Genomic DNA, 24,692 nt, shown 5'->3' with positions numbered 1-24,692 from the left:
AGAATTAAATTTTAATAGTTTACTTAACCTGCATATCTTATTTGATTACATTAATGAAAAGGACCAAGAAGACAAAGCTAGATTCAGGCTTTTATGATTTCCACAGCTATCAAAATATGACAAGAGTACAAAATCAGACAGTTTGACAATTATGGTTTTCCAGAATGGAGTGCCCTCCACTCATTTTTAAGCCTAAATCAAACAGATGTACTAATACAAAGGCTAGTCAGCTAAGTTTTCATTATGCAATTTATGTGATTGGTAGCCTTTGAAGTTAAAATAGTCTACTCTTGTTAAATTTTTCAAAAATTCTTCCCTAAAGAACGAGTAAGCAAAAAATACCAGAATTCTTTATAAATTTAAATCCTTGTTTCGTAACTAACCAGTGTTTTGTTATTTGGTCATTTTAGAATGGAGAATTTTCCTTTTTCCCAGATATTTTTGGATTTCACTAATTATGGGAAACTTTGTAATCTTCATCAGTTTTTCCTGTATATGAAATCAGTAAGTTATAGCTTAACTTTGTTAGGATTAAACAACCCCAATTACTTTAACCTGACTTCAAAAAGTACATGTTTTTAGTGCTTATTATCATATATTTATTTTTCAAAGTCTTCTGGAAAGTATATAATCAAAACTATATCCAAACTTCTATAAGAACTTGACTAATAAAAGATATGCTGGAAGATTGTTGCATGGGTCTTTAGTGAATTAGCAATTTTAACAACCAGAATTAACCAATATTCCCCATGCCCTCCCTTGCTACAACCCTGCAGCGCACATGCAGTACTTAAATATTTTACTGTTAGGATGATATACTGATTGCGTATTTTTGTTTGCCACCTACTGATATTATTAACTAATCTTGTGTAATGAATACACTAAAGAATGAGATTAAATTCTTGTGTTATCTTTGGGGAGAATTAAGCAAAGCTTAAAGACAGAGAGTCATACCTCTGTCATTTACCCTTAATTAGCAATGAACCCTTCCTGTCTGAATTCCATTTCATTTATAACATCCTAACATCTAAATAAAACCTACCCAAACTGTCTAACCATTGAGAAAAGCAAAACAGTTGTACAACACTCCAGAAACTGCTTTGAAGAGAATGGTGGTTGAAGCAACTGCATGTTCTGTCAGGTCAAAGTAACTTACAGGTACAGTTTTTTCTTTAGAAAGGTTCAACTTCAGCCCTGCCTGCTGACTAAATTATATGGGCTAAAATAACTTGTTGATAAACTAACTGAAATGAAACAATTGTATCTGTTCTAAAGATGGTTATAAAAATATACTTGATTCACAACTTAATGTCTGTTATTTTGAATTTATAATAACATGATGATGATAAAAATAGAAAACATTTACCGACCTTTATTGAATGCCACAGGTTATACCAAGTCCTTTACTAGTATTGACTTATTAAAGTCTTGCAACAATCCATTGAAGTGAGATATTATTATTAGCCTCATTTTACTGATGAGGAAATTAAGGAACTGAAGAGTTAAAACAAACTTGGTGTATTGATCAAGATTCTGGGAGTATATGCCTGGGTACCCAGTCTGTATATGCATCCATTTAGGTTAGGCTTTGGGTAATTAGGAGTAACATTCATAGAATTTTTACATAAAATTCATGTTATAAAATTTGGAACAAAAAATTTTAATTGAATTTAATATTGCCATATTTGATACAGTGCATGAATAATCTTTTTTGATGTTGGAGTAGAAATGCCAACTTTGCAACAGTTAGTTTTTTATGATAATGTTTTTTATAAGTTTCGATGGGTAATTTGTGAAGTGAATTTTAAAATTTGACTAGTAAGATATTAATGTTTGTCCTAGTAATGCATGCTGTATTGGATTAGTCCAACCTTTATTTTGAGTAGTTGTTAAGCAAATTCTAGTTGTAAAAAAGACTAGAGAAAATTCAAATGGATAAGGAACCAAAAACACTAGAAAATCAATTCAAAAGTATGTCATTTTGATAAAAGATCACAATCATTTTGCTTATTTTAAAGGAAATAACTATTTGTTATGAAAACAGAAAGCAAACAACACTTTGTAGGTAGAACTTCATCATTTTAAAAGCTCTGTGTATTCTAATGAACATTTAAAATCTTCACCTGAAATATTGTTTAACCTTCCATTTAATTTCCAAAATTTATTTTTCCTTCTCATGTTTTAAGGATTGTTTGATGGTAGGTCTACATACTTGTGGTGATCTTGCTCCAAATACTCTGCGAATATTCACTTCCAAGTCTGAAATCAAGGGAGTTTGCAGCGTGGGTTGTTGCTACCACCTCTTATCTGAAGAGTTTGAAAACCCACAAAAAGGTACAAAATTCTTCATTCTCATAATTGTATCTATTTAAGCGTAATGGCTGCTTTGTATCTCTCCCTCTTTTTTTTTTGTTGTTGACATCATTGTCACTTTGAATTAATATTTGAGATAATATCTGATATTCTTATAATTTTAGAAATGGTACATCAAATAAAATTTGATGCACTATCACTTGTGTTTTTTTATAGTTTCTTTGGTCATAGTATGGTCTTAATGAATGTTGAAAATGCAAATATGTGAAAACTCTGTGTACTCTATGCTTTAGAGAACTTTTGTTTAAAAATATTTGTAAGATATACATTTACTCAGGTAGTAAAGCTAAGCTATTTTGTCATAAATTTAGTTTCGGCAAGATTTGCTTTCATTTCCAAAGCCTTCTGTGTTTTGTAAGAAATATTGATACTTCTCTGCACTCCCTAAAAGTTTCTTACTGTATTTCAACAAGTCAAAATACTATGATTTTAAAAAGCTAGAAAACTGTGCAGTTGCATTAAAATAATAGTATTCAGATTGTGCTCCCTGGGCTGAGAAGGCACCTGAGGAGCAAAGTACTGAGGACGTTGATGTTAAGATGCCCATACCCTTCATCCAGAGCAGCTCCTGACATTCCTCTGTTTGACCCATTTTCTCTCTTATATCTCTCTGTTAGACATGGTTTCAAAACCACTGATTCAGAGTAGATGTATTTATTCTATTAATATTAGTAGTTATCTTTTCTGTTAGTTTAATGAAGTCTCTATCCACATCCAGTGTCCCTTGCTAACAATTTTTAGGTCAGAATGTTGTGTGAATATGGTTGGTATTGTTAGCTTTTTCTCAGTTTTAAAACCTAGATGAATATGAAATTTTGATTACTTTTAATTTAGTCATGTCCAAGAGGTGAAAATTATGATTGTATAATTCCACTGAAATTCAGCTGGGTGAAACAGAGATCATCCTTAAAACTGGCAAAGGTTTTTGTGAAAAAGAGTTAACTGAATTTGAATTTTTTTATGTCAGGGTTTTAAAAACTGTCTTCTGGGAAAGGCATGCAGAAGTAAAATTGTGAATTTATATAGATACACAGAAGGAGAGAAAGAAAACAAATTGGCAAAAAGTTAACAATTGTTTAATTTAAATGGAGAATATATGTTTGTCATGCCATTATTTCCAGCTTTTCTCTGAGTACAAAAATTTTCAAGGTAGAAATTTAGTGGGAAAAGTGAACTTAAAAATTTATTTATTCTAAAGTATATACCCAATATTTACACAGCCTTTTGTGCATTTTTCCTGAAAGAAATGGGGGAAAAAGACACTTTAATACAATCACAGTTTTACAGCTTTTAAAATATTAAATGCAAAGTATTTTCCTGAATCAGCAATAGCACAAAATTCTACATAGGGGACTTTTCATTCTTAGTTCAAGAGTTTCCTGTTCTGTGGGTACAATGGAATGGGGTTTTTTTTAATAGTTGGCTCAGTTCGGGGTAGGTATAGTCACTTGGTGTGTCTTTCAATTCAGAGGTACTGTCTTACAGTGTAAGAGCTTTCATTTCAGCTGCCTGCTTCCTTCTTTCACTTTATCATCATCCCCCAACCAAATGCCTTCCTTTCCTAAGAGGCTCCCCCTCCTCCTTAGGTGGTACCTTCTTAAGACTGCCATCTATGGTTCTGCGGGACCATTGCAGCCATTGCTCTGTATCATCAGGTCTCAGACCTGCTCTCTGCATTTCTCACCATGAGTGGGATCCTCTCTTTTAGCAGTATACTTTGTTCTCCATCACACACATTTTTCCACACCTGCCTCTCCCTCTGGAGTGATCCCCTGAGCTGGTTCTGCTGCTTTGGGATGTTTATTTCCTAACTTACATTTAAATAAAGATTTGTAATGTAAAGTGTGGCTTATGAATAATTTTTTTATTCTTTGTCTGGCTTTTGTTGAATATGTAAATAAATTCAGATTTAAGGGGCCATCAATAATTTTTTGCAACCAGAAATGTCATTGGTACATTTTTTATCTAATGTCTGATTCTTCAGTTTTGTACTCAAAGGGGTTAGCAGAAGCTGCTTACCAGGGTATGAAAAATTTAAGAGAGTGACCATCTGCTCCTTTGTCAATCCATTTTATATCAGTCTTTAGGTACCTGTTTTAACAGATTATTGTATTAAACTGTTTACAACTTTTACTGACCATGTATTCAAACTGAAACAAGAAATTCCTTTGACTAAGGTATGTTCACTAGAGAGGCCTTTACAGAATCTGAAGGAAGAAGGAAAATTAGTGCATCCACATCTTCAGCCTCTTCCACTTTGTTTCTGCCATGGAAAGATTTGATAGATTTATAAGTATTTAAAATATAGACACTCGTTTTTATTCACTTTTGTATCTTCAGAACTAAGCACATTGCATCAAACACGGTTCATGTAGATCGTTGTTTGTACAGGGTTTGTTGAGTAGATAATTGAGTAGCAGTTACCTTTGTTCACCACATTGATAGGACGTTTTTGGCCCCAGGACTCAGACAAATAGTGTTGGAAAGGTTTGTTACCACAGTGACTGGCAGCTACAGACTCTCATTTTGCTTCTAAATTCATGGAAAGTCCTTCCTGTAAAAAATATCTTAACCATTGAGAATCATTGAGATTATCTGGTAAACAATACTAGACTTAAGTGGGGAAAGCTAATAGTAATAACTTAGTGTTATTTGATTTCCTCATAAATGCCTGAAAAGAACAGAGAGCTGGGAGCTTTGCTTGTTAGGAAAGCAAAGAATAAGCAGGACTGAGTGATATGGTGACATAGATGGAGATGTATGTAACATGAGCACCTTCCAGTGCTTTGGAAGTCAGGGAAAGAGTTGGAAAGTCAAAAGAGAGGAGGAAAATGTAGAAAAATAAGTGATAGGAATAACAAAAGCAACATTGGTTCACGTTGCAGTTTTGCCTAGCTTTGGACTCTGCATTTTCTCATCTCAAAAACTGGGTGGCAGTGGTCACTTCTCTCTTTCCCACACTCCTATCTTCATTTTTCTTGCCTTATCTTGGCTATAGTGAAAGAAAGAAGATACGGACCATCTCCTGCAATTTTTATAGCAGTGTTTCTCAACACTGGCTGCCCAACTGGATCAAATATGACACTTTCAGTATCTAGATAACTGGGACCTGCTTCTGACCTTCTGGATTACAGTCTCTAAGAATGGGACTTGAATATAAATATTTTTAAGAAGCTCTATAGGTAATTCTAATGAACAGCATCATTGAAAACAAGGACTTATTATGGCTCCTAAAAAAGATGTACAGCATTCTAGATGTTTTTTAGAAATATATTCAATGTTACTTGTAGTTATTCTAACTTCTCCCACGCAGAGACTTAGGTGGACTCTACTCACATGCCAGCTTGCAGATCCAAACCAGAGGCTGAACCCAAAAGGGTCCAGAAGGGTATATCACAGTTCAGAGTGTAGACAGAGTCATTAACCACGCCCCCCCACCCCCACCAAAAAAAGTCCTTGAAGTATAGAGCTCAGAGTGAAAACCTGGGAAATCAAACATACAGGGCAAACTGGGTCATAAATGCACAATAAAGTTAAGGGTTAGAAATTAGAAAAAATCAAGGGAAAAAAATCTAGGCAAAGAAAGTCCAAAATAATTATGAGTACCACTAAAATTTTGATAGCTTAATTTTACTGATGAGCAGGTGCGTGTGTGTGTGTGTGTGTGTGTCTGTGAAGGCAAACAACAGTGCACAGTTTGGTTTCGGCTGTTGAGCAGTGACTGTTTGGAAGAGTAGAGATGTGGTCTTGTTTTATACATACAACATATACTATTATAGTCCTAGTATTCCTTACTAAAATAGAAATCCACCACTCTACAGTTGAATCATTACATTACAGTAACTAACTTCTAGGGCAAGGGGTTTACATGCACAGGGCTAGCGTATTTCCAGTCATATATCTAGGACTTGATTCCGTGAAGTTGTATCTCTGAATAATCAAGTATGTCATGTGTCTCTCCCTTCATATCTTACACGCCTCCCCCTAACCCTTAGTTTGTTTGCACAGCTGTTTTGTAGTTTGAATTGAGGGCAGCGTTGCCCTTTGGGATATAAATTTGAGTTATTAATAGTCCAACAAAGTATAGGAGAGTCTGGTACGTACACTGCTTCTTTTTGTGATCATATGTACTATGTAAACAATATGTGTTATACATGAATGTGTTTGCCTAGTACACTGTGGTAGACCATAGAGGTGGTCTGTCATGAACGTCGGTTTTCAAAAATACCTCAGAACTCTCTGAGCAGTTATGAATACCAAAGTCCTACCATATGTTTTAAAAACTGCTTTTAAATATTTATACATCAGGAGCCAGTAGTTCCTAGGAGAATGAGAAATACCAGAAACAGTTTTACTGCTGTGCTTTATAGAATATAAAGCTTGTTTTCTCAATCTTGACTTGTTTTGGTGTTTTGTCTCAATATTGATTATTATTATCATAATTAATTTGAAATACTGTTATTATTTCTTCACCTAGAATTTGGAGACAGAACTTCTTTTGGTCACTTTTCCCATAAAGGTAGAAAGATGCTAAAGTTACCTATCCATTACTTACCCAGATCCACACATCTCCTTTTCCTTGCTAATTGAGCTATGATTTTCTTCAAGCTTCAGTTATTAGGGAGATTGAGCCCTGCTATAGCCTTAGAAATTTTTGATGCTCAATCTAAATTAGTTTTGGTAATTCCATTTGTTTAGGAATAACCGTGAGACACATTTCTTAACCAGTGAGGCATGAGGAACGTATCTTCTAGGGGGTTCCCTAGGAATTTTTTTTTTTTAACACAAGACAGAAGCATTGTGCCTTTTTTTTTTTTTTTTTTTTTTTGCTGCCTCTGGCCGTGGTCATCTCTAGGTTTTGGTTCACCCTAATGTAGCTGCCTGCTATGTATTCTGTCAGAAAATGGTATTAGTGCTGTAACTGAGTCACTCAGGCCCAGGCTGAGGGGTGAAAGGTAGTTTACTTTTCCTGTAAGTTTATGTGAGTTGGCATCTGTTATCAAAGGGTCTTATTGGAAAATTTGAGCACATGCAGCAAGAGTTTCTGATTAGGTGCAAAACTACCCATGTTGCTTAATAAATGCTAATTTTTAATGAGCATTTACTGTAAGTGAAGCACTATTTCAAATACTTTACTTTTATTAATTCCTTTGTTCCCCATGATACCCTTGTAAGGTAATACAGTCATTCCTCAGTATCCACCAGAGGTTGATTTCAGGATCCTTGTGGATACCAAAATTCAGGGATGCTCAAGTTCCTTATGTAAAATGGCATAGTATTTGTATTAAGCTACTCACATCCTCCTGTGTAGTTTATCTCTAGATTACTTATAATACCTAATACAATGAAAATAATATGTAGATAGTTGCCTGGTACACAGCAAATTCAAGTTTTGCTTTTAGAACTTTCTGAATTTTTTCTTTCCAAAAATTTTGATCCATGGTTGGTTGAATCCTGTAAATGTAGAACCCCTGAATATGGAGGGCCAACTGTACTGTTATCATTGTGTTCATTTTTAGATGAGAAAACTGAATCCCAGAGGTTAAGTAACTTGCCTAAGATCACACAGTTAATAAGTGGAGGAATTATTTAGCCTAGTCATTCTGGCTCTAGAGTCACACTGTTAAAACTCAGAGGCTGGCATAGAGGAATAGGATTTGGCCTCCTGGGGAGATTCTGTTTAAATTTTAAACCATCAAGGCTACAACCCAATGTGTTAGTGTTCTGGAATGGGTACTGATTTTATTAGAGGACTAGAATCTAAACCAGAACCTAAGACACAAGCACAGGCAGAGTATGTGGGAACAAAATGGGTGAGCAGGGGAAGCTGCCCCTCAGGGGAGTACACAAATACTAGTTCTTCCTGAGTATAGAGTAGAGGCCAAATGCAGAACTGAACACTAGTTCTAGCCCTCATCTGTTTTTAAGAATAGTGCTCCTTAAATATGAAAAAAGCTTGGTTACTTTGAGTTTAGGAACTGAGTAGGGGACATTGATTTGACAGAGACAGTTTGGGAACTGGTAAGTCTGTCCTTGCTAACACTGGTTTAAGACAGTTTCCTAATCCCTGCCTCCCTCTCTTCAGTTTTGTCCTCTAACTTGTTCACAATCAAATAAAGTGACCTGGTGCTGCTTTCCTTCTCTGGAATGTGGTCAGGGTGAGGTGTCTCTGAGTGTCCCAGCTCATGTGGAAGGGATTACATTTTGTCTTAAGGAGCAGCTGATTTAGTAACAACAATTTTGAGCTTTGAGAATATCAATGAACACTTACTCAGCATTGAATGTGCTGAGATATAGGAGACACTCAAGGAACTGTGTACCCACCAACTGTCCACTTTGCAAGAGACCAGGGATTTCTAGGAAGACAATATAAAGAAATTTACAACCCAACGGGAAGACAGATAACAAAAGACAGTTGGAATACAGTGTGATACGTTCTATATTAGAGTTATGTATGTTATATTGGATACACAGACAGTGAGATATAAATGCCCAAGGAAGTCCACAAGTACCCTGTAAAGGAGGAGATGCTTTGACTGACTGAAGTTTTACTTCTATCCCTGCAGTGCTGTGGACTCAGATAAATCAGTTAGCCTTTGTGGATCATTTGCCAATTAGTAAAAAGAGAAGTGTTCAATTAAATGATCTTGGAGGTCTCTTATGACTCCAATAATATACTTCTATGACTTGAATGTAACTTTCCAAAACATGCCTTTTATTTAAACTGAGCCTCACCTTTTTTATCACAACATTTAGGTTTAATTTACCTTTTTTTCTTAATAATATTGGGTTTGCATAAACAAATACTCTGCTTTCCTGCTATGATTCTGCATTTGACTGATAAAATGGTATTTTTGAAGATTATACTTTTAAATATATGTCAGTGTAATAATGGCCATAAGTGTTGCTTTTCACAGTTTTATGTTAAGTAAAATTATCTAACAATAATTCCTAGTTAAATGCATATTTAAATTTTTGTTTTCTTAACTATCAATAGTAACTTTATTAGCTTGTTCAGAAATTCAATCAGTAATTATCTGGAGCTACCTCAGCTTGATATAGATACTGTTCTTGTAATCCTAGAGCAGACAAGTAGACTCTACTGTCAACCTTGTAGATTCAGCTGTTTAGAAGCTTTTGTTACAATATCACATTATTTCTCACTGTTCATTTGGGCTTATGTCTCAGGAAAATTCTTGCCAATTAATATGGAGTGAATGCAGAGATTTCTAGATGTACTTGGCAGTCTGTGCAGTTACCTCACACAGACAGCTGTGTCTGGTCTTCAGTCAGTTGTGCATTTTCTAGAGTATTGGCACTGAGTTTTACTTTTGCCATAGGGCATCTGCTTGCTGCCTAGAAGTAGTTAGACATGGAGTTTTAATACATTTCCCCTTTCTTTAATGGTTTTCATGACTAATAGAAAGTGATTTTAGAAGCTCATGTAGATTATACTCAGCGTAAAACAAATTCTCCCTGTGTTCATGTTAAATAAGGAAGTCATGAATGTAATTAAACCTAAAATTAAAAAATTAATATATCCACTTAAAAGAAGTAGTAAAGAGAAATAGTATATGCTCCAAATATAAAGTTATATGAAATCAAAGCTGATAGAAAATTTTATTGGAAAGTTTACAATCAAACAGGCTTTAAAAAAAAACTAGTTTACATTTTACTAGTTTTGTATACAAATTTGGATTTGTATACTGTACAGCAAATTATCTTGAAAATTATGTTGCTATAAATATTGTATTCTCACATTTCTTTTTCCCCATGGTAAATACATTATAAGCAAATTATCTAAGTTATCTTCACCATCAGTCTGGCAAAAGGAGCAAAATTTTCATAGGAATGAAGTTGCAACATGCTTTATAATAGTAGTGTAAAGATTGTCTCATTGACTTAATGTTTCAGATATTCCATGTGTCTCAGTTGTAAACTCTTTTATCAAGACTCCAGTCTTGACTATAAAGGGTGGATCGAGAGCAGCAGAGGAAATTTGCCATGCACAGTGAGGAGCACCATTGGGGAGCTGCTGTCACAGTGTTTGCCAGACCAACGCAGTGTTTTTCTCTCAGTACCTGAACTTGCCATTCTTATAGTCATGCATAAAAATACCAAGACAGTAGTATCCAGACTGATTCATTCAGAAACAGTGTTTGAATGTAGGTACGATTCTATTAAAGCAATATATGCATTTGTAAATGGGTGTTTATTTTCTTTTGTATATATACTGTAGTTTATATATTCCCTTGAGATTATACTTCCAGCTGCACTTTTAACCAAAGGGTAAGTGAAATATTAGTACATTGGTTACATAATGGAGCCACAAGTAGAGATGAGAAGCAGAAAAAAAATGATATAAATAGGGCTATGCCTGGTGTTGTCTAGAGAGAAACAAATGAGAAATAATAAGTTACTCTTTTACCTTTGGCTAACCAGCTATGCTCCTTTAGAGTATTCTCTGAAGCAAAAGACCATGCATGGGATATATATCTCAGTGACTTTAATTGAGGATACTTTCTGGTGAAGGCAGAGAGGACCAGTATGTTCCCTCATATTATAGAATCAGTTAATTTATGTGAACTTTCTGGTGAAGGCAGAGAGGACCACCAGTATGTTCCCTCATATTATAGAATCAGTTAATTTATGTGAATATGTGATTATCCTGCTGTGATTTTCTTTAAAAGTCTTGAATTCTAGGATCTCTCTGTACCTGCTTTACAACTTGAATCTTTATTGAGAACTACACATAAATTTTATATTTTTAAATTACCACATTTTTATACCCATATTTATTCCAATCATTTTAAGAGAGTAGATCAATTTTTAGAATTGGCCTACTTTTAAATTATCTACTTATTCCTCTTCTCGTTGTACTGTTTTGAATTCTTCAGTTTATTATATTCTTTAGTTTATTTATATTCATTATTACTGCTGAAGAGTGTCAATGAAAAATCAATCAGTCTATCCAAGAAAGAAATGGAAAATTTTATTCAAGCCAGATTAATTATAACCCAGGAAGAGCATCTCAGAGAGCTCCAACAACTCTTCCTCCCATTGGAAGTCAAAGCACAGTAATATAACTTTTTTGAGATGGGGCTGTACATTAAATGACATATTATGGGCAGTTTACACAATCCAGATCTACGGGTAATCTGGCCCCTTACAAGATCAAAAAAGAATGTTATCTTTTAAGGAGTTATCTTGTTGATGCTAGGAAAATGTTGCTCTTTATGGTTGAGCAAGTATTTCTGCTGATGGAATGGAAGCCAGGACATTTAGTGTGAACAGTACTACACGGTGAACAGTGCCAGATGGGAAAGTCAAGCAATAAGGCTTCTGTTTCATATTTTGCTAGAGCTCTTTATCATGTGTCTACTGTGGAAGGCACAGGCCATCTTTCAGGAAAGGAGATAATTAATATTAAAGTGCTTATTTAATATTAACAATTTAGAACCATTTTAAAATTTGAAGATGGAATATTTTATTTATCAAGAGATCTGGAAGAGGAGAATTGAAATGCTGATCACATCAACCATTTAATAAATTTAGGTAGAAAAGTTTGACTCTTTCTTTTGGGATTAAAGTGTACGTTACAATGCAAATTCATATGAAAATTGCAAAATGTTTTATACTTAAGAAGAATGATTTTTAAATTATCTCATTTTCTTAATAATGTTTGGATCATAATAAACATTGTTGACCAAATTCAGTAAAAGCTGATTTTGATGATTTGTGTGTCAGATGGGTTTTAGAATCAGATTTTTAAAATCCGTTAAAAAAACCTGTTGGGATTTTAATTGACATACATTAAACTTAAACATCATTATGGCAAGAAATTATGTCTTTATGATATGTTTTTCCTCTTTGTAACATAAATTATCTCTTTATTTATTTGGTTGTTGTTTGAGGTATTTATGTTAATCTTGCCCAGTTTTAGTTTGATTTATTCCTCGTAATTTTGGGATTTTTTTTCCCCTTCATATAAGAAGTATTAATTGGGTACCTGACACATGCTAGTCGCTATTCTAGGGCACAGGGATACATGATTGACCAAAACAAAGCCCCTGTCCTCACTAGACTTACATTCTGATAAGAAGGCATCAAGTAATAAAAAAGTAAATAAATAGATATATAACATCAGGTTATAAGCAGGAGAAAAACTGAACAGGGGAGGAATGTGGAGATAAAAATAAAACTTTTCAAAAATCACTTACTTTATGTATATATTTTCCTATCTTTTTTGCCTGTCTTTCAATAACGGTCATTGTGGTTTTAAATAAAATATTCTAAAACCCTCTATATATGAAGGTGTAATATAAGTTGAGATTATTAACTCAGGTGATAAAAATTTGTGTCTCTATGGCATAATACCTGTTTATTTTTCCTAGATAAAATTATATATCAGGTTTCATTTATGGCTAAATAAATTTTTAAAGCGTATATTTTCAAAATAGAATGAGGACATGTTGATTCAATTCGACATAGTTCTATAGTAGGCACTGAGGATGTAAGATAAGTGAGGTACTCTCTGTCCCCTTAGGGAGCTCATGATCTAGTGAGGAATTCAGAAGCAGTTACACAGAACTTCCATGCATGTCTGAGAATGATATATTCATGACCTATAGATCTTAACCAACCATGAATATGAATTATTGAAAAAAAGTATGAAAGAAGCAATGAGTGATGGATGTATAAACCAAATGCTATTAAGACTAAAAGAGAGACTAATTTTTCATAACTGAGGGATAAAGGAAAGCTTTCTGAAAAAGAAGACATTTGATCCTCATTCAAAAAGATAAATGAGTTAGGGAAGGACACTTTGAAAACTTTGTGGACAAGAGGCAAAGAGGCAGAAACTGTGTTTGTTCTGAGTAAGGCAAGTCCACATGGATATATGGCAGAGACTAAGTTGGGCATGAGGGTGAAAATATGAAAAATGAACAATAAAAAAAATAATAAACTTTTCTTAAAAATAAGAAAGCATGACTAAAGAAACAAATTAGGACTGGATTATGACAGCCATGAGTGCTGTACTGAGACCTGAGTATTATTTAGTGGAAGACAAAGTATACTTTGTTCCATGAAAAATATTTTTGAGTGTTTAATGCAAAAGAGTTGCATACATTTCACTTACATTTCTGAAAAGTAGTATTTTTGGCATAATAGAAGATAGGTTGGCATGGAGCTTGATCAGAGACAGAGAGACTAGTTAGGAAGCAGTTATAAAAGTCCAAAAGCTAACATACTTTAGATAAGAACAGTCGGAGGCAATAGCAGTTTACCAGGACTGCAGGCTCCCTGATTCCCGTGCAGTTTTAGGTGAAGTTGTTTATGTAGCCTGGTGGTTAAGAACATGGCCTCTGGAGTCAGACTGCCTGGGCTTAAATTCCAGCTCAGCCATGTGAGGGATTTGCAACTTAGGCAGTTTTCTTAACTTCCCTGTGCTCAGTTTCTCTATCTGAAACATGAGAATAATAGTATACAATAGGTATACTATTGCTGTGGGGACTAGTTAATGAATTTAAAGCTGTTAACATTTAAAGCTAGTTAATATATTTAAGGCATTTATAATAGTGCCTAAAATATTAAGTGCTGTATAAATACTAGCATTATTATTATTTATATACCTGGGACAAGGTCCATATCTTCCATCTGATTATCAGTAAGATGTTATAAATCTTAATTTAATACCTGAAAGAAATCACTATCACAGGCTTATATCTGCACAAAATTTAAATTTTCTCTATTTTAATCAAGTCATCTGATCTTTCATAGCACAGAAGTTTATTTAGTGGAATCTACCTCAACAATATTTTCTTTTAAAGCATTTTCTTGTTTTTGAGTTCTGCTTTACTTTTTAACCAAATAGAAAATTTATATTTATATTTAATTGTCAGATTTTTGATTAAACTTAAGCTCTTATTTTCCAGGCTTTAATTTAAAATTAGAACAGAATTTTCTAATTTTAGTAATTCTATATTAAATTTTAATTGTATATTAAAATTAATTAATAAAATTAAATCATAATTTTATAATAGAAAATTAGAATTTTTTTTCCCTTTTCAAAAACCCTGTGTAAATTAATAGTTGTACTTAAGGGGTTAAAAATCAGCAAATTACATGTGTAAATCTATAAGTGAGTTGAGCAGCAGGTATGCATGATTAAGCAATGAATGTTGCTTTTGTTTGTTATTGATACTTGAGCCATAAATGCATTTGAGCCAAATTGAATCACAGTTGAAAATATTACAGCCTGTTAATATAATGAAGAAAGAAAAGCCCACACAGCTGTTCTTTTTCTGAAAAGTGAACATCGTGGGAAAAAAATTGATGCTTCAACGTTGTTAGGAATGAAATTAATATTGTTCTATTATAAACTGCCAAATGTCACATTTAATAAATCATTTTATTAGAAAATCAGGTCAGCAGTAAATGACCAGTTATCTCATTACTTACCTGCTGTAGTTACACTGAATATGAAAAGTATTTCCATTTTAAATTGCTTTTTGCTAAGTCTTTGAGAAATAATTTTGGCAAGTTGGTTGCTGTCACACCTGGAGCTTAAATACAAAGCAGCTGTTTTTGAGAAAATGCCATTTTCATAATATTAATATGCTTTCAATTAGCATATGAGAATGAACTATTAAACATTACCACTTCCATGTTTAACTACTGTTTGACTTTCTCAGTGACTGATTTGCTTTCTCAATATATTATTTACTTTATCTAAAAAAGGAAGAATTTTATTTAAATAATCCATGTTTTTTCCCCATCTGCAGAATATACCCAAGAAAAGTGGGGATTTCCAATGTGCCACTATTTAAAGGAAGAAAGATGGTTCTGTGGTCGTAATGCCAGAATGTCAGCATGTTTGGTACGATTATTACTATTTTTCTTCTAGACTGAGAGTTTTATCCAGATGTTGCAGAATTTATTTATTTATTTTTTGGCTGTATTAAATGCCAAATTTTTTAGAGCACCATTAATGCTTTTGTGCAAAGTATGAGGCAAAAATGACTTGCCCTTCCAACATCATTCACTCTATATGCACTGTGGTAACAATTTATAGTCATACTATAATTCTACATTATACTACTTAACTTCTTACATATAATTACTTTAATTATCATATAAAATGTACCAACAACCACATCTTAAACAAAGAATTACTTCAGTGCTTTATCCACAGCTCTATGGTATGTTTGTGTGTGTTTTTTTAGCAGATCATTTGGTTTCCTGTTTTTTTATAAAATAGGAAAAATATTATTAAGCTACCTGGGATATGAATTAGCTATTTAGTGCACCTTTATTTAAAGTGCCTGATTAAGTTAGTCTCCTTAGATCTAGAACAGTTTAGCCCATGGTCTTTTCCGTTGGTTTAAAAAGGAGCAGGTTCAAGTGAAAGGAGGTGAATGGACTTTTGTCATCATTAATTTAAAATATAGTTTTTAAAATGGTGTCTTTAATGTCCAACACCAAGATTAATTATGGGTCCATCATTTCTATGCCAGTAACACAGCAATATAAAAAATAGTGTGCCAGTATTCTCGGTCATGTATCTGAGAATTAACTTAAAAATCTACTTATGCACAAACAATGATTCCCTTTTGTAAGTCCTCTTAAATGCTTTTCTGGGAATTTGCCTTGTTCTTTTATTTATTTGTAAATGATACTCGTTTAGGATCTTGTTAGAATGGCAGGTCATTCTTGGAATGACTTTGTTCTTAGATTGCTGGCAGTTTATAAACCCTAGGCAAGAAATAGAAATAGTCTTTTGTAGGGAATCTGACTAACCTAAGAGAAAAGACTAAAGATATTGGCGTGAGGGATTTCACAATGAAACAGGACTTTTGTGGTGAGGCCCACAATTAATTAATAGTCTTCACTCATAAGCACAATGTTTCCAGTTGCATTTATGATACCCACATTTTAATTGTCAGCAGACAGCCAAGAACCACTAGTTGTCTAAGGAAGTCTAACATGGAAGAATAGAGATCAGATAAACAAATAGAAAAGAAGCAACTTGGAGGAAATGGGTACTCTCCAAAATAAAATAAAATAAAATAAGATAAGATAAAATAAAATAAAATAAATAAAATCCTTAGAAATAAAGGCATACTATATCCACAAAACAAAAATGCAGACCATACAGACCAAAAATATAAGTACTTTTCTAAACTTTCAACTATAATGTGTTCAATGTAATCTTGTTTAATAAAAGATGAAATTATATTTATTAAAAATTGGAAGAAAATAGGTTAAAAATAGTATATAAATACATTTATATGTGTATATATACACACTAATAACTTTGGATTTATTTGATTATTTTAGCTACAATAAAAGTGAGCCAAGAATGTATCATTTTGTTTCTTTCTTACTTTCTAATTCCTTCTAAAACTCAAGGAGTGTGTAGAGTTGGGGTGTGTATATGACATATACCCATACATCAGTCCTAAATTATACAAGTGGACCAGTTAACATTCCTTAATGATATTAACACTTTTAAGTATATAAACTTATATGTTGTCACTTAATTTATCTTTTTAAATGTCACTTTTATAAGCCCTTATATAGTGTGTTTATAAGTCTTATAAGATAAGACTAAATATATCAGCAGTCTTTGTCTTATTTTTTTCCTCCTTAAAGGCATTGGAACGCGTTGCAGTTGGCCAAGGGGTAAGTAAGAGTGTTTACTCTAATCCAGTTGATGAATGTGATAGTTTTTCCCAAAGTACTCTTCATACTTGACCTGCTGATGAACTTAAAACCTGATGTATTTTAATAAATATCACCTCTTCTTGTCACTTCTTCATATTCAAATTTATACATTTTCTGTAAGTTTACTTTTAAAAGGGAAGTGAGCTTTCAGGAAAAGTATATTGAACTTTTAGAAAAACTTCCACAGTATACTCTTGTACTGCTGTCTCATTTCTTCATATTACATTAAATAGTCTATAAATATTTCTAAAGAATGCGGTCACTGACTGTAGGCTTTTATGGGCTTAGTTCAAAAAAAGATAAACAAGGTATAGCCTTCAATTTATTTTTTAACTATAGTCCAGAACAGACATTTCAGTTGGTTGTTTTTTAACTTTTTTCTTTATTGACTTCATTAGTCATTAGTTGCAACAGCCAAATGGGTTTCCACATATAAACATGTTAAATATATCCCCCAGGTATTCATGTAATTGCCGTGTCCTCTACTTTATGATTCATGAAACATATTAGGAATTTTAGAGTTTTTTAAATAGAGGTTTAATGAAGTTTTTTGAGAGATTTAAAAAAATTTTTTATTAGAGTTTTCTTGTTGGACCTAAATTTTAGAAATCTCTCTTTTGCTTCTTTTCAGAGAGCATTAGTATGTCAGTTTGAATTTTTAAAAATAGTAGCAACAAGTATCATTTACAGAGTGCTTACTCGGGCCAGACATCATGTTTAGAACTTTGTGTGTGTGTGTATATTTAAGTATCCATTGTTCTGACCTAAAAATTAATAAAAATTGATTTTTTAAAGGCTTTGGAGCATATTGTTTAAGTGTATAGGCTTTAGTCTCAAACTGCTGGATTGTATCCTGTCTTCATTAGTTACTGGTTTAGTGACCTTGGACGCATGTCATGATTTCTCCATAGCTTACTTTCTTTATCTATAAAATACAAATAATGGCAATAGTAATAAAAGTAACAATAATACTTTCCTCATAGAGTTTTGCAAGGATTCAGTGACTGAAAGATGTAAAATGCTTAAAACAGTATCTGTCACATAGTAAGTGCTCAATAAATGTCAACTGTTATTGCTGTTATATGTGGTTAATAATTATGATCATGAAAATAATATCTAATTTACCACAGTGCTTACCAAAGTACTGTTCAAAGTTTTCTTCATCAGTTAAAGTACCACAAACATAGCCTATGCGATAGGAAGTATATCCCATGATACACATGAGGAAATTAAGTAGTGAACGCTGGGATTTGAATCTCTGACTCTGTAGCCCAAGCTTTTAGCTACCATAGTGCAGATCAACTTAATGGTTCCTTAGGGGTCTGGAAGAGGAAAGAGCTGTTATCATAATAATGCCCCAATGCATTTGTGATCTGTTTTTCAATTTCCCAAGTGTTAGCTTATGGTTATGCCTATCTTATGAGTTGGATATTCCCTAAACTTACATAAGAATATGATACACAGTTTAACAGTGAGTTCTAGCTCAGTTAATTTGTTGCAGAGTTCTGACTTCCAGCTTAGTGCTGTCTTCACTAGACCTGTAAAATGCATGTCTAATAGATATACTTTAAGGCTGTACTCTTTCTACTCCCTCCCATTTAAAATGCATTAAAATGTTAAATTGATCTATCACTTGTGAAGGAAAGAAAGTAAACTCTTGGAGTTACGTCTCGTTTATTCCTGGAGTAGTCAGGCACAGGCTGCTTGAGAGATGCTGACTTCTTTCCCACTTATCTCCATCTGTATTTACCAGGATGGATAGTCCTGATTATTCCAGGAGTGTGCATTCGACAGCACTTCATAGCTCTCTTTCCTTTGTCTTAGGAAACAGCTGTAAAGCTCTTATTTACTCAGGGTAACTTGGGAATGATGCTTTATTCTGTTGTGTTTGTATTCCTCTCTGCATTCCATTTTTGTATGTTCTCTTGCTTAAAACACATTTCTTGGTCTTTTTTTTTGTGGTCTCTCTACAATTAGTACAATATAAATACACATTTATTTCTAAACTTATTTTATGTATTTTTTTCTCAAAGACATGGAAAAGGAGAGCTTTATTTTTAGAAGTTTTTTCTCTTCTTTCCTAAATGAAAGTATGTAATAAAAAGATTAACGACACCCCTTCCCTGCCAAAGTGTCAGAGAGGCAAAATAACATCATGGTTTGCTACTGGGACATCAGAGCCAGGCTTCCTCAGTTCAAATAACAACTCGACTATTTTTAGGAGTTTCACATGCATTTCCCATAAAATTAAAGTTCATATCTATTATAACTAATCAAATAATAAGTTAAGAACTTTGTAAGCCATTTATAATATTAATATTGCACTTCATGTAATAATATATTTCCCAAAATACCTTGAATTTCAATAGAACAATATAGAAGTAAGTGTTAATATATGAAAAGAGATTTCAGCATTTTTGTGAGAGAACTGATAGGATTTCGGGGGACGTGGGGGACAGATGGTAAAATAGAGATTTGGGATATTATGGAAAAGAATTACTTAAGATAAAAAAAAGTCAAATGAAAAATATATCCCGAGAGGGGAAATTCTGAATGAAATGTTTTGGAGACATCTTCACGAAACGAAAATTTAGAAGTCAGAGATTTTATTTCAAGTCAAGGAGTTGTATTTGCTACAATGAAGCTCTCTTTTCTGTATAGTCCTTTTTTCACCTTCTACTTCTTTGAAACTATTATGCTTCATTAGAGTCCTTCTCTTCAGCCATTCCTTCTTTCCTTTCAAAAACTTCTGCACCTTCATGGACATTTCCCACCTCTTTTTTTCCCAGGAAGTGGAGCCTTGCCTAGACTTCAGTCTCTGAGCTCATGTCCTCTCCAAAGCCCTTCTTTTCAACTCTGTAGTAGGCAATGCTGTGTTAGGCCTCAGACATCTTTTCAGTATGTCCTTACTTGGGGTAGTACCTTTTCTCTCTGGTGTGAATCCCAGGTAATACTGTCTCTAATCCATCACCATTAGGGCAGACCCACATTCTCTTCTTGTTTGCACATATCCTACCTATCTGTTCTCATGTATAGAGCCGACTTGGCTAGTTGTGAAAATTTATTTCTATGTTTTTATGTTTTATCTGCATTTGGGACATTAGCTAATTTTTCTTTAATTATGCCTTTTCTTCCTCATTCACTACTACTTTTTTTCTAGTTTCTTCTATTTTCTTGCAGAATTACTTTCTCAATGAGAATTAGCCTCAGTACATTTTAATTTAGAAAAATTATAAAATTATCTCCTGTGTTTAGCAACAAAGTCAGCATTGTAACATTCACTTATGGTCTTGACTCTCAGGGATTGATCTGATTTCTGTTTTTGTTTGCTTCTTGTGCTCACGTATCTCTACGTTTTTTTTCAGCTGCCTACTGAGTCCCTTTTCTATCGTGCTGTCCTGCAGGATATCATTAAAGACTGCTACGGCATCACCAAATGGTATAAGAATTTTATTTCAATAAGAATAACAATCCTGCATTGTAAGTGAAAAGTCTTTTAGTTTTCAGGTGACTTTGTTCAGGGTCACTGTTACTGGTAGAAGCAGCTTTGAATTTGAGCATCATCAGGAAATAACAAAGAAATATGCAGCAACTGTACCTTAGGTTAATCGTTATTAAAGTGAAGGCTCTAATGATTCCCTTTTGTCCTGAAAGGTTATTGTGATGATAAAGTGATATATATAAAATGTACTTTAGAATTTGAGAAGTACTGAAATATATATATATAAGTAACTCAGTGAATATAATATTTTAATATAAGCAGGAGTTATATTTAAAATATTTCATAACCACTTAGCTAATTAGATCAGGTATCAATCCTAAACAGCCATTGTGGCCATTCATGTCTCTACTGGTGGAATAGTAGCCCTGCATATGTTTTGTTTTGTTTCTGTTTTACCCAGATAGTGACTTCTTATACAGAGAGGCAAGGGGTGGCAGAATTTTTCATAATATTGGTTCAGCAGCTCCTGTACTCAATCATCCATTGAAAATCCCTTCAAGTTTCATGAATGTCTTCTTACTGATTGTAATTTTAGGATTCTGATAGCCATTTGGTTGTAATAGGATTACTCTTCAAATTAAAATAGGGCAATTTTCAAATTCTCAAAAACGAATCCACACTTAACAGAGATAGGAGCTATTTTCAGATAAGGTATAATTTCTTTGTAAGAAAAAATAATCCATTTTTTAATGAAAGAAATTATGACATACAAATATCTCTGTATATAGAGGTGGTTTCAGTTGTCATTTCTATGTAGATAACTCCCAAATTTGTATCCCAGTCTGCATTCTCTTTAGATACTAATATATTTATATATTAATCTTCACAATGTCTTAAAGTGAATTTCTCATAGTTTCCCAAAAACTATCTTCCTTTTCTGAGGTCACCCCAAGATGGTAACCTTGCTGGAAAAAAGTCACAAAATTGTGCAAATTCATATCCCCTCAAGTATTCCTTTAAGACCTGGAATCTTTTCATTAATATGTTTGTTGTTCTCTTAATGACCATTTAAAATCATCTACATACAGTCTTCTCTGAACCTTTCTTTTCAGATCTCTCCAACCCTCCACATTCTTGTCTGCCTGTATTACTCAGTAGATATTATTTATGATAAAACTTACTTCATTCCAGAGCCTCATTGACCTTTCAGCCACATTTGACCATGTTGATCATTGTTTTTTTCCCAAACTCTCTTCCTCATTGTCTTCCATTAAGCTGCATTTCTCTTAAGTTTCTTTTTCCTACTCTGAACACTCATCTGCCTTTTTGAAGTGTTTTTCTTCTTACTCATCCCTTTGGCATATCTTGACATTATCTAGTGTTTTATACTCAGCTGCTGTCTCTTTACATTTCCTCTTTCTTTCAGTAAAATTAAAATGTGTTTTGTAGCACAGTGGAAACTTTTGAAAGACCTAGAGTTCCCTTTAAAAATGCAGCTTTTTTAATATTATAAGTTTACAACTTCTCTCTCATAGTATTGTCTTCCACTATTGTATGTTAAAGGAATTCTCAAAAGCAGATCTTGAATATTTTTATAATATATAAGTTAAAACTGTTCACAAAAATATTACTACATTTTTCTCACATGTGGAGCTTGTGTCATGTACATAGAAGGTATTTAAAAACATTTTATGATTGAATTTTAAATGATCTATAATTTAAATTGGAAAAACTAAAAAGTGATTCAATTTTGTTTTTCAGTGATCGGCATGTTGGTAAAATTTACGCCAAATCCTCTTCCTTTCTGGATTATGTCAAAAAGTCTCTAAAGAAGCTTGGATTAGATGAGTCCAAGGTTGGTATATGATTACCCATTGCTTTATAAGAAACAAGAAGACTTCTGTGGGATTTTGAATTGAGATAATACAAAAATTATTTGCCTTGCACTTTTCTCTTATTTGTGAAACCGAACTTCAGTCACCTTTATTCCAATTCACCTTTCCTGTCAGTATGGATGGTTTGCTGTCATTTACCTCCAGAGTGATTCCTATTTTAGGTTTTTCAGGTAAAAATTGTGCCAATTCTTAAGTCACAATAGACTTGAAAAAACAAGATAACAGAACAAATGGGAATTTTAAGTAGAACAGGAGATAAGGTTTTAAACTGCATTTATTTAAAGATTGTATAACTAATTAAAATGAAAAATCTTCAATTCAAAAAGCCTTTGAATGGGAAAATCCTGGGAAGTGATAACATAATAGGAGGCCCAAGCTAATAATTGAGAACATGTTGTTGAAGACAAAAAGGTAAACTGATGGACTAGTGGTAATAAATATTCTAACACAGAAGAAAAGCAACTCTCGACATGATTCAGATGAGTTGTTAGCTAAAATATTAAGTTGAACCTAGATCACTTTGGTATTTTGAATTGATTATAAATTGAAATAAAGAATAAAATAGGTGGTTAAAGGAATGAAATATATTTCTTGAAAGAGAAAAGTTACACAGATATGCTTAAGTTATATTGTACCAATTACCCATTTAGTCCCCAGTTGTTTTATTACTTAAAGCAATTAGACTGGTACTAATCAGTTTCTTCCCCTATAAAATGGCTATTAAAAAGCATTCCTAATTCATATGATTTAAGAACGATTAAATGAGGTAATATACATAAAATTCTAAAAACAATGTTTGTACACAGTAAGTGCTAACTAAATATGCTAGTTTTTATTATTCTGATATTTGTATATGTACTACTTATAATAATGCAATTGATATGACTCCTGTAAATATTTTTATTTAGTCACCAAAACGAAGATCCTTCTAGTCTTGCATAAATAAATACAAATAGACACTGTTATCCTAGTTATTTTATTTGTCTTTTAAAAATATTTTTAATCAGATTTGTTTTCCTTGCCAATTAGTCTTAATGAGTACATATATTTATTTTGTGTCTCAATTCTGTGTCTTACATTTAATATCAAGATCACAAACCTAAGCATAATTTTTACAATTAGAGAGCTAAGTTTTTACTTAAACTAATGATGTGTTCATCCTTTGCCAAAAACTAATAATATATTATCCTTTGCCAAAAACCAAATAGTAAAAATCCAGAAAGAATGTTACTTATTTTTCCTGCTGGCTTTCTTTTTCCAGGTTTGTTTCTAATAATAATCATAATAAATGTTTCTTAATATGCTTATTATATTACTGATTCAAATATTAATAATAGCTAATATTTACTAAGCACTTACTATGTGATATAGTTCTTATGCTAAGAACATCATAACATTATCTCATTTACTCTTCACAAAAACACCTGTGGTAAATACTATCGTTATTCCTAGTGTAATGATCTAGAAAGAGGGGCTCAGAAAAAGGCAAGTCATTTTCCCAGGGTCAGAGAGCATGCAGCTGGTAGAGCTGGAACTTGAACACAGACTCAGCTTTCATCAGAACCTCAAATGTTAACCACCACTACATGGAAATGTGAAATTAAAAACAAAAGGAAAAAAGGCTAATATAGATAAGTATCACCATGAAAAATCAGTCTTAAATGATTTTTAAGCTACTTTTACTAGCTAGTAAGGGCAATAACAGTGCCCCACTGATTTTTCTCTTAATACTATTTACACTCATTAAAAACATATGTCAAATAAAATAGATGAGGAAAAGGAACAAGAAGCCCAAGCTGGCAAGGGAGGAAGGTATAGGACATAATAAGGCATTTAAGAGGTAGTGGGGCGAGAGGAAGCAGATAGGTGAGTACATGGTTTGGGTTTTTTTGTTTATTTTAATGTTAAGTGAGAGGAATTTAGAGAGTTGTGTCTGTCAGGCCAGAGTGGCCGGAAATAGGATAAGTTATTAAAACCACAGACATACTTCTGATCTAATAACAGAATCCTATTACTTTTCTCCCATATCACGAAGTAGCAGGGCTAAAATGAAAGTTTTGACCACAAGCACAGTAAAAAGAGATCTATGAATAGTTTTATTTATAAAATGGAATTAATTTTCACGAAATTCTAATTATTAAAAAGTATCAAAACCACTTAAATTTAAAATATTAAATATACCAAAATATTTAAAAGATCTTTGACTAAACTCATAATCATTTATTAACAAACTTTTATATATAATTGAAAGTGTG

General features: G+C 32.9%; 1 protein-coding gene across 8 annotated transcripts in view; it reads left to right on the top strand.

Moving 5' to 3' along the window:
• Positions 1-24,692, top strand: part of METTL25 (methyltransferase like 25) — a 348,849-nt gene that overhangs the window by 24,937 nt on the left and 299,220 nt on the right. For all 8 annotated transcript variants that reach the window (XR_004324859.1, XR_004324858.1, XM_032493828.1 and 5 more), the window contains exons 5-9: positions 2,187-2,334; positions 15,159-15,253; positions 17,029-17,058; positions 20,466-20,539; positions 22,304-22,397. Coding sequence is in view for 6 of the 8 variants with exons in the window: in XM_032493828.1 (XP_032349719.1) it covers positions 2,187-2,334; positions 15,159-15,253; positions 17,029-17,058; positions 20,466-20,539; positions 22,304-22,397 (441 nt within the window). In the remaining 2 variants the exon portion in view is untranslated. The remainder of the gene's footprint in view (positions 1-2,186; positions 2,335-15,158; positions 15,254-17,028; positions 17,059-20,465; positions 20,540-22,303; positions 22,398-24,692) is intronic.

Source organism: Camelus ferus, chromosome 12 (genome assembly GCF_009834535.1).
Source record: "Camelus ferus isolate YT-003-E chromosome 12, BCGSAC_Cfer_1.0, whole genome shotgun sequence".
Lineage (NCBI taxonomy): Eukaryota > Metazoa > Chordata > Mammalia > Artiodactyla > Camelidae > Camelus > Camelus ferus.
This window is presented reverse-complemented; position numbering and strand designations above follow the sequence as displayed.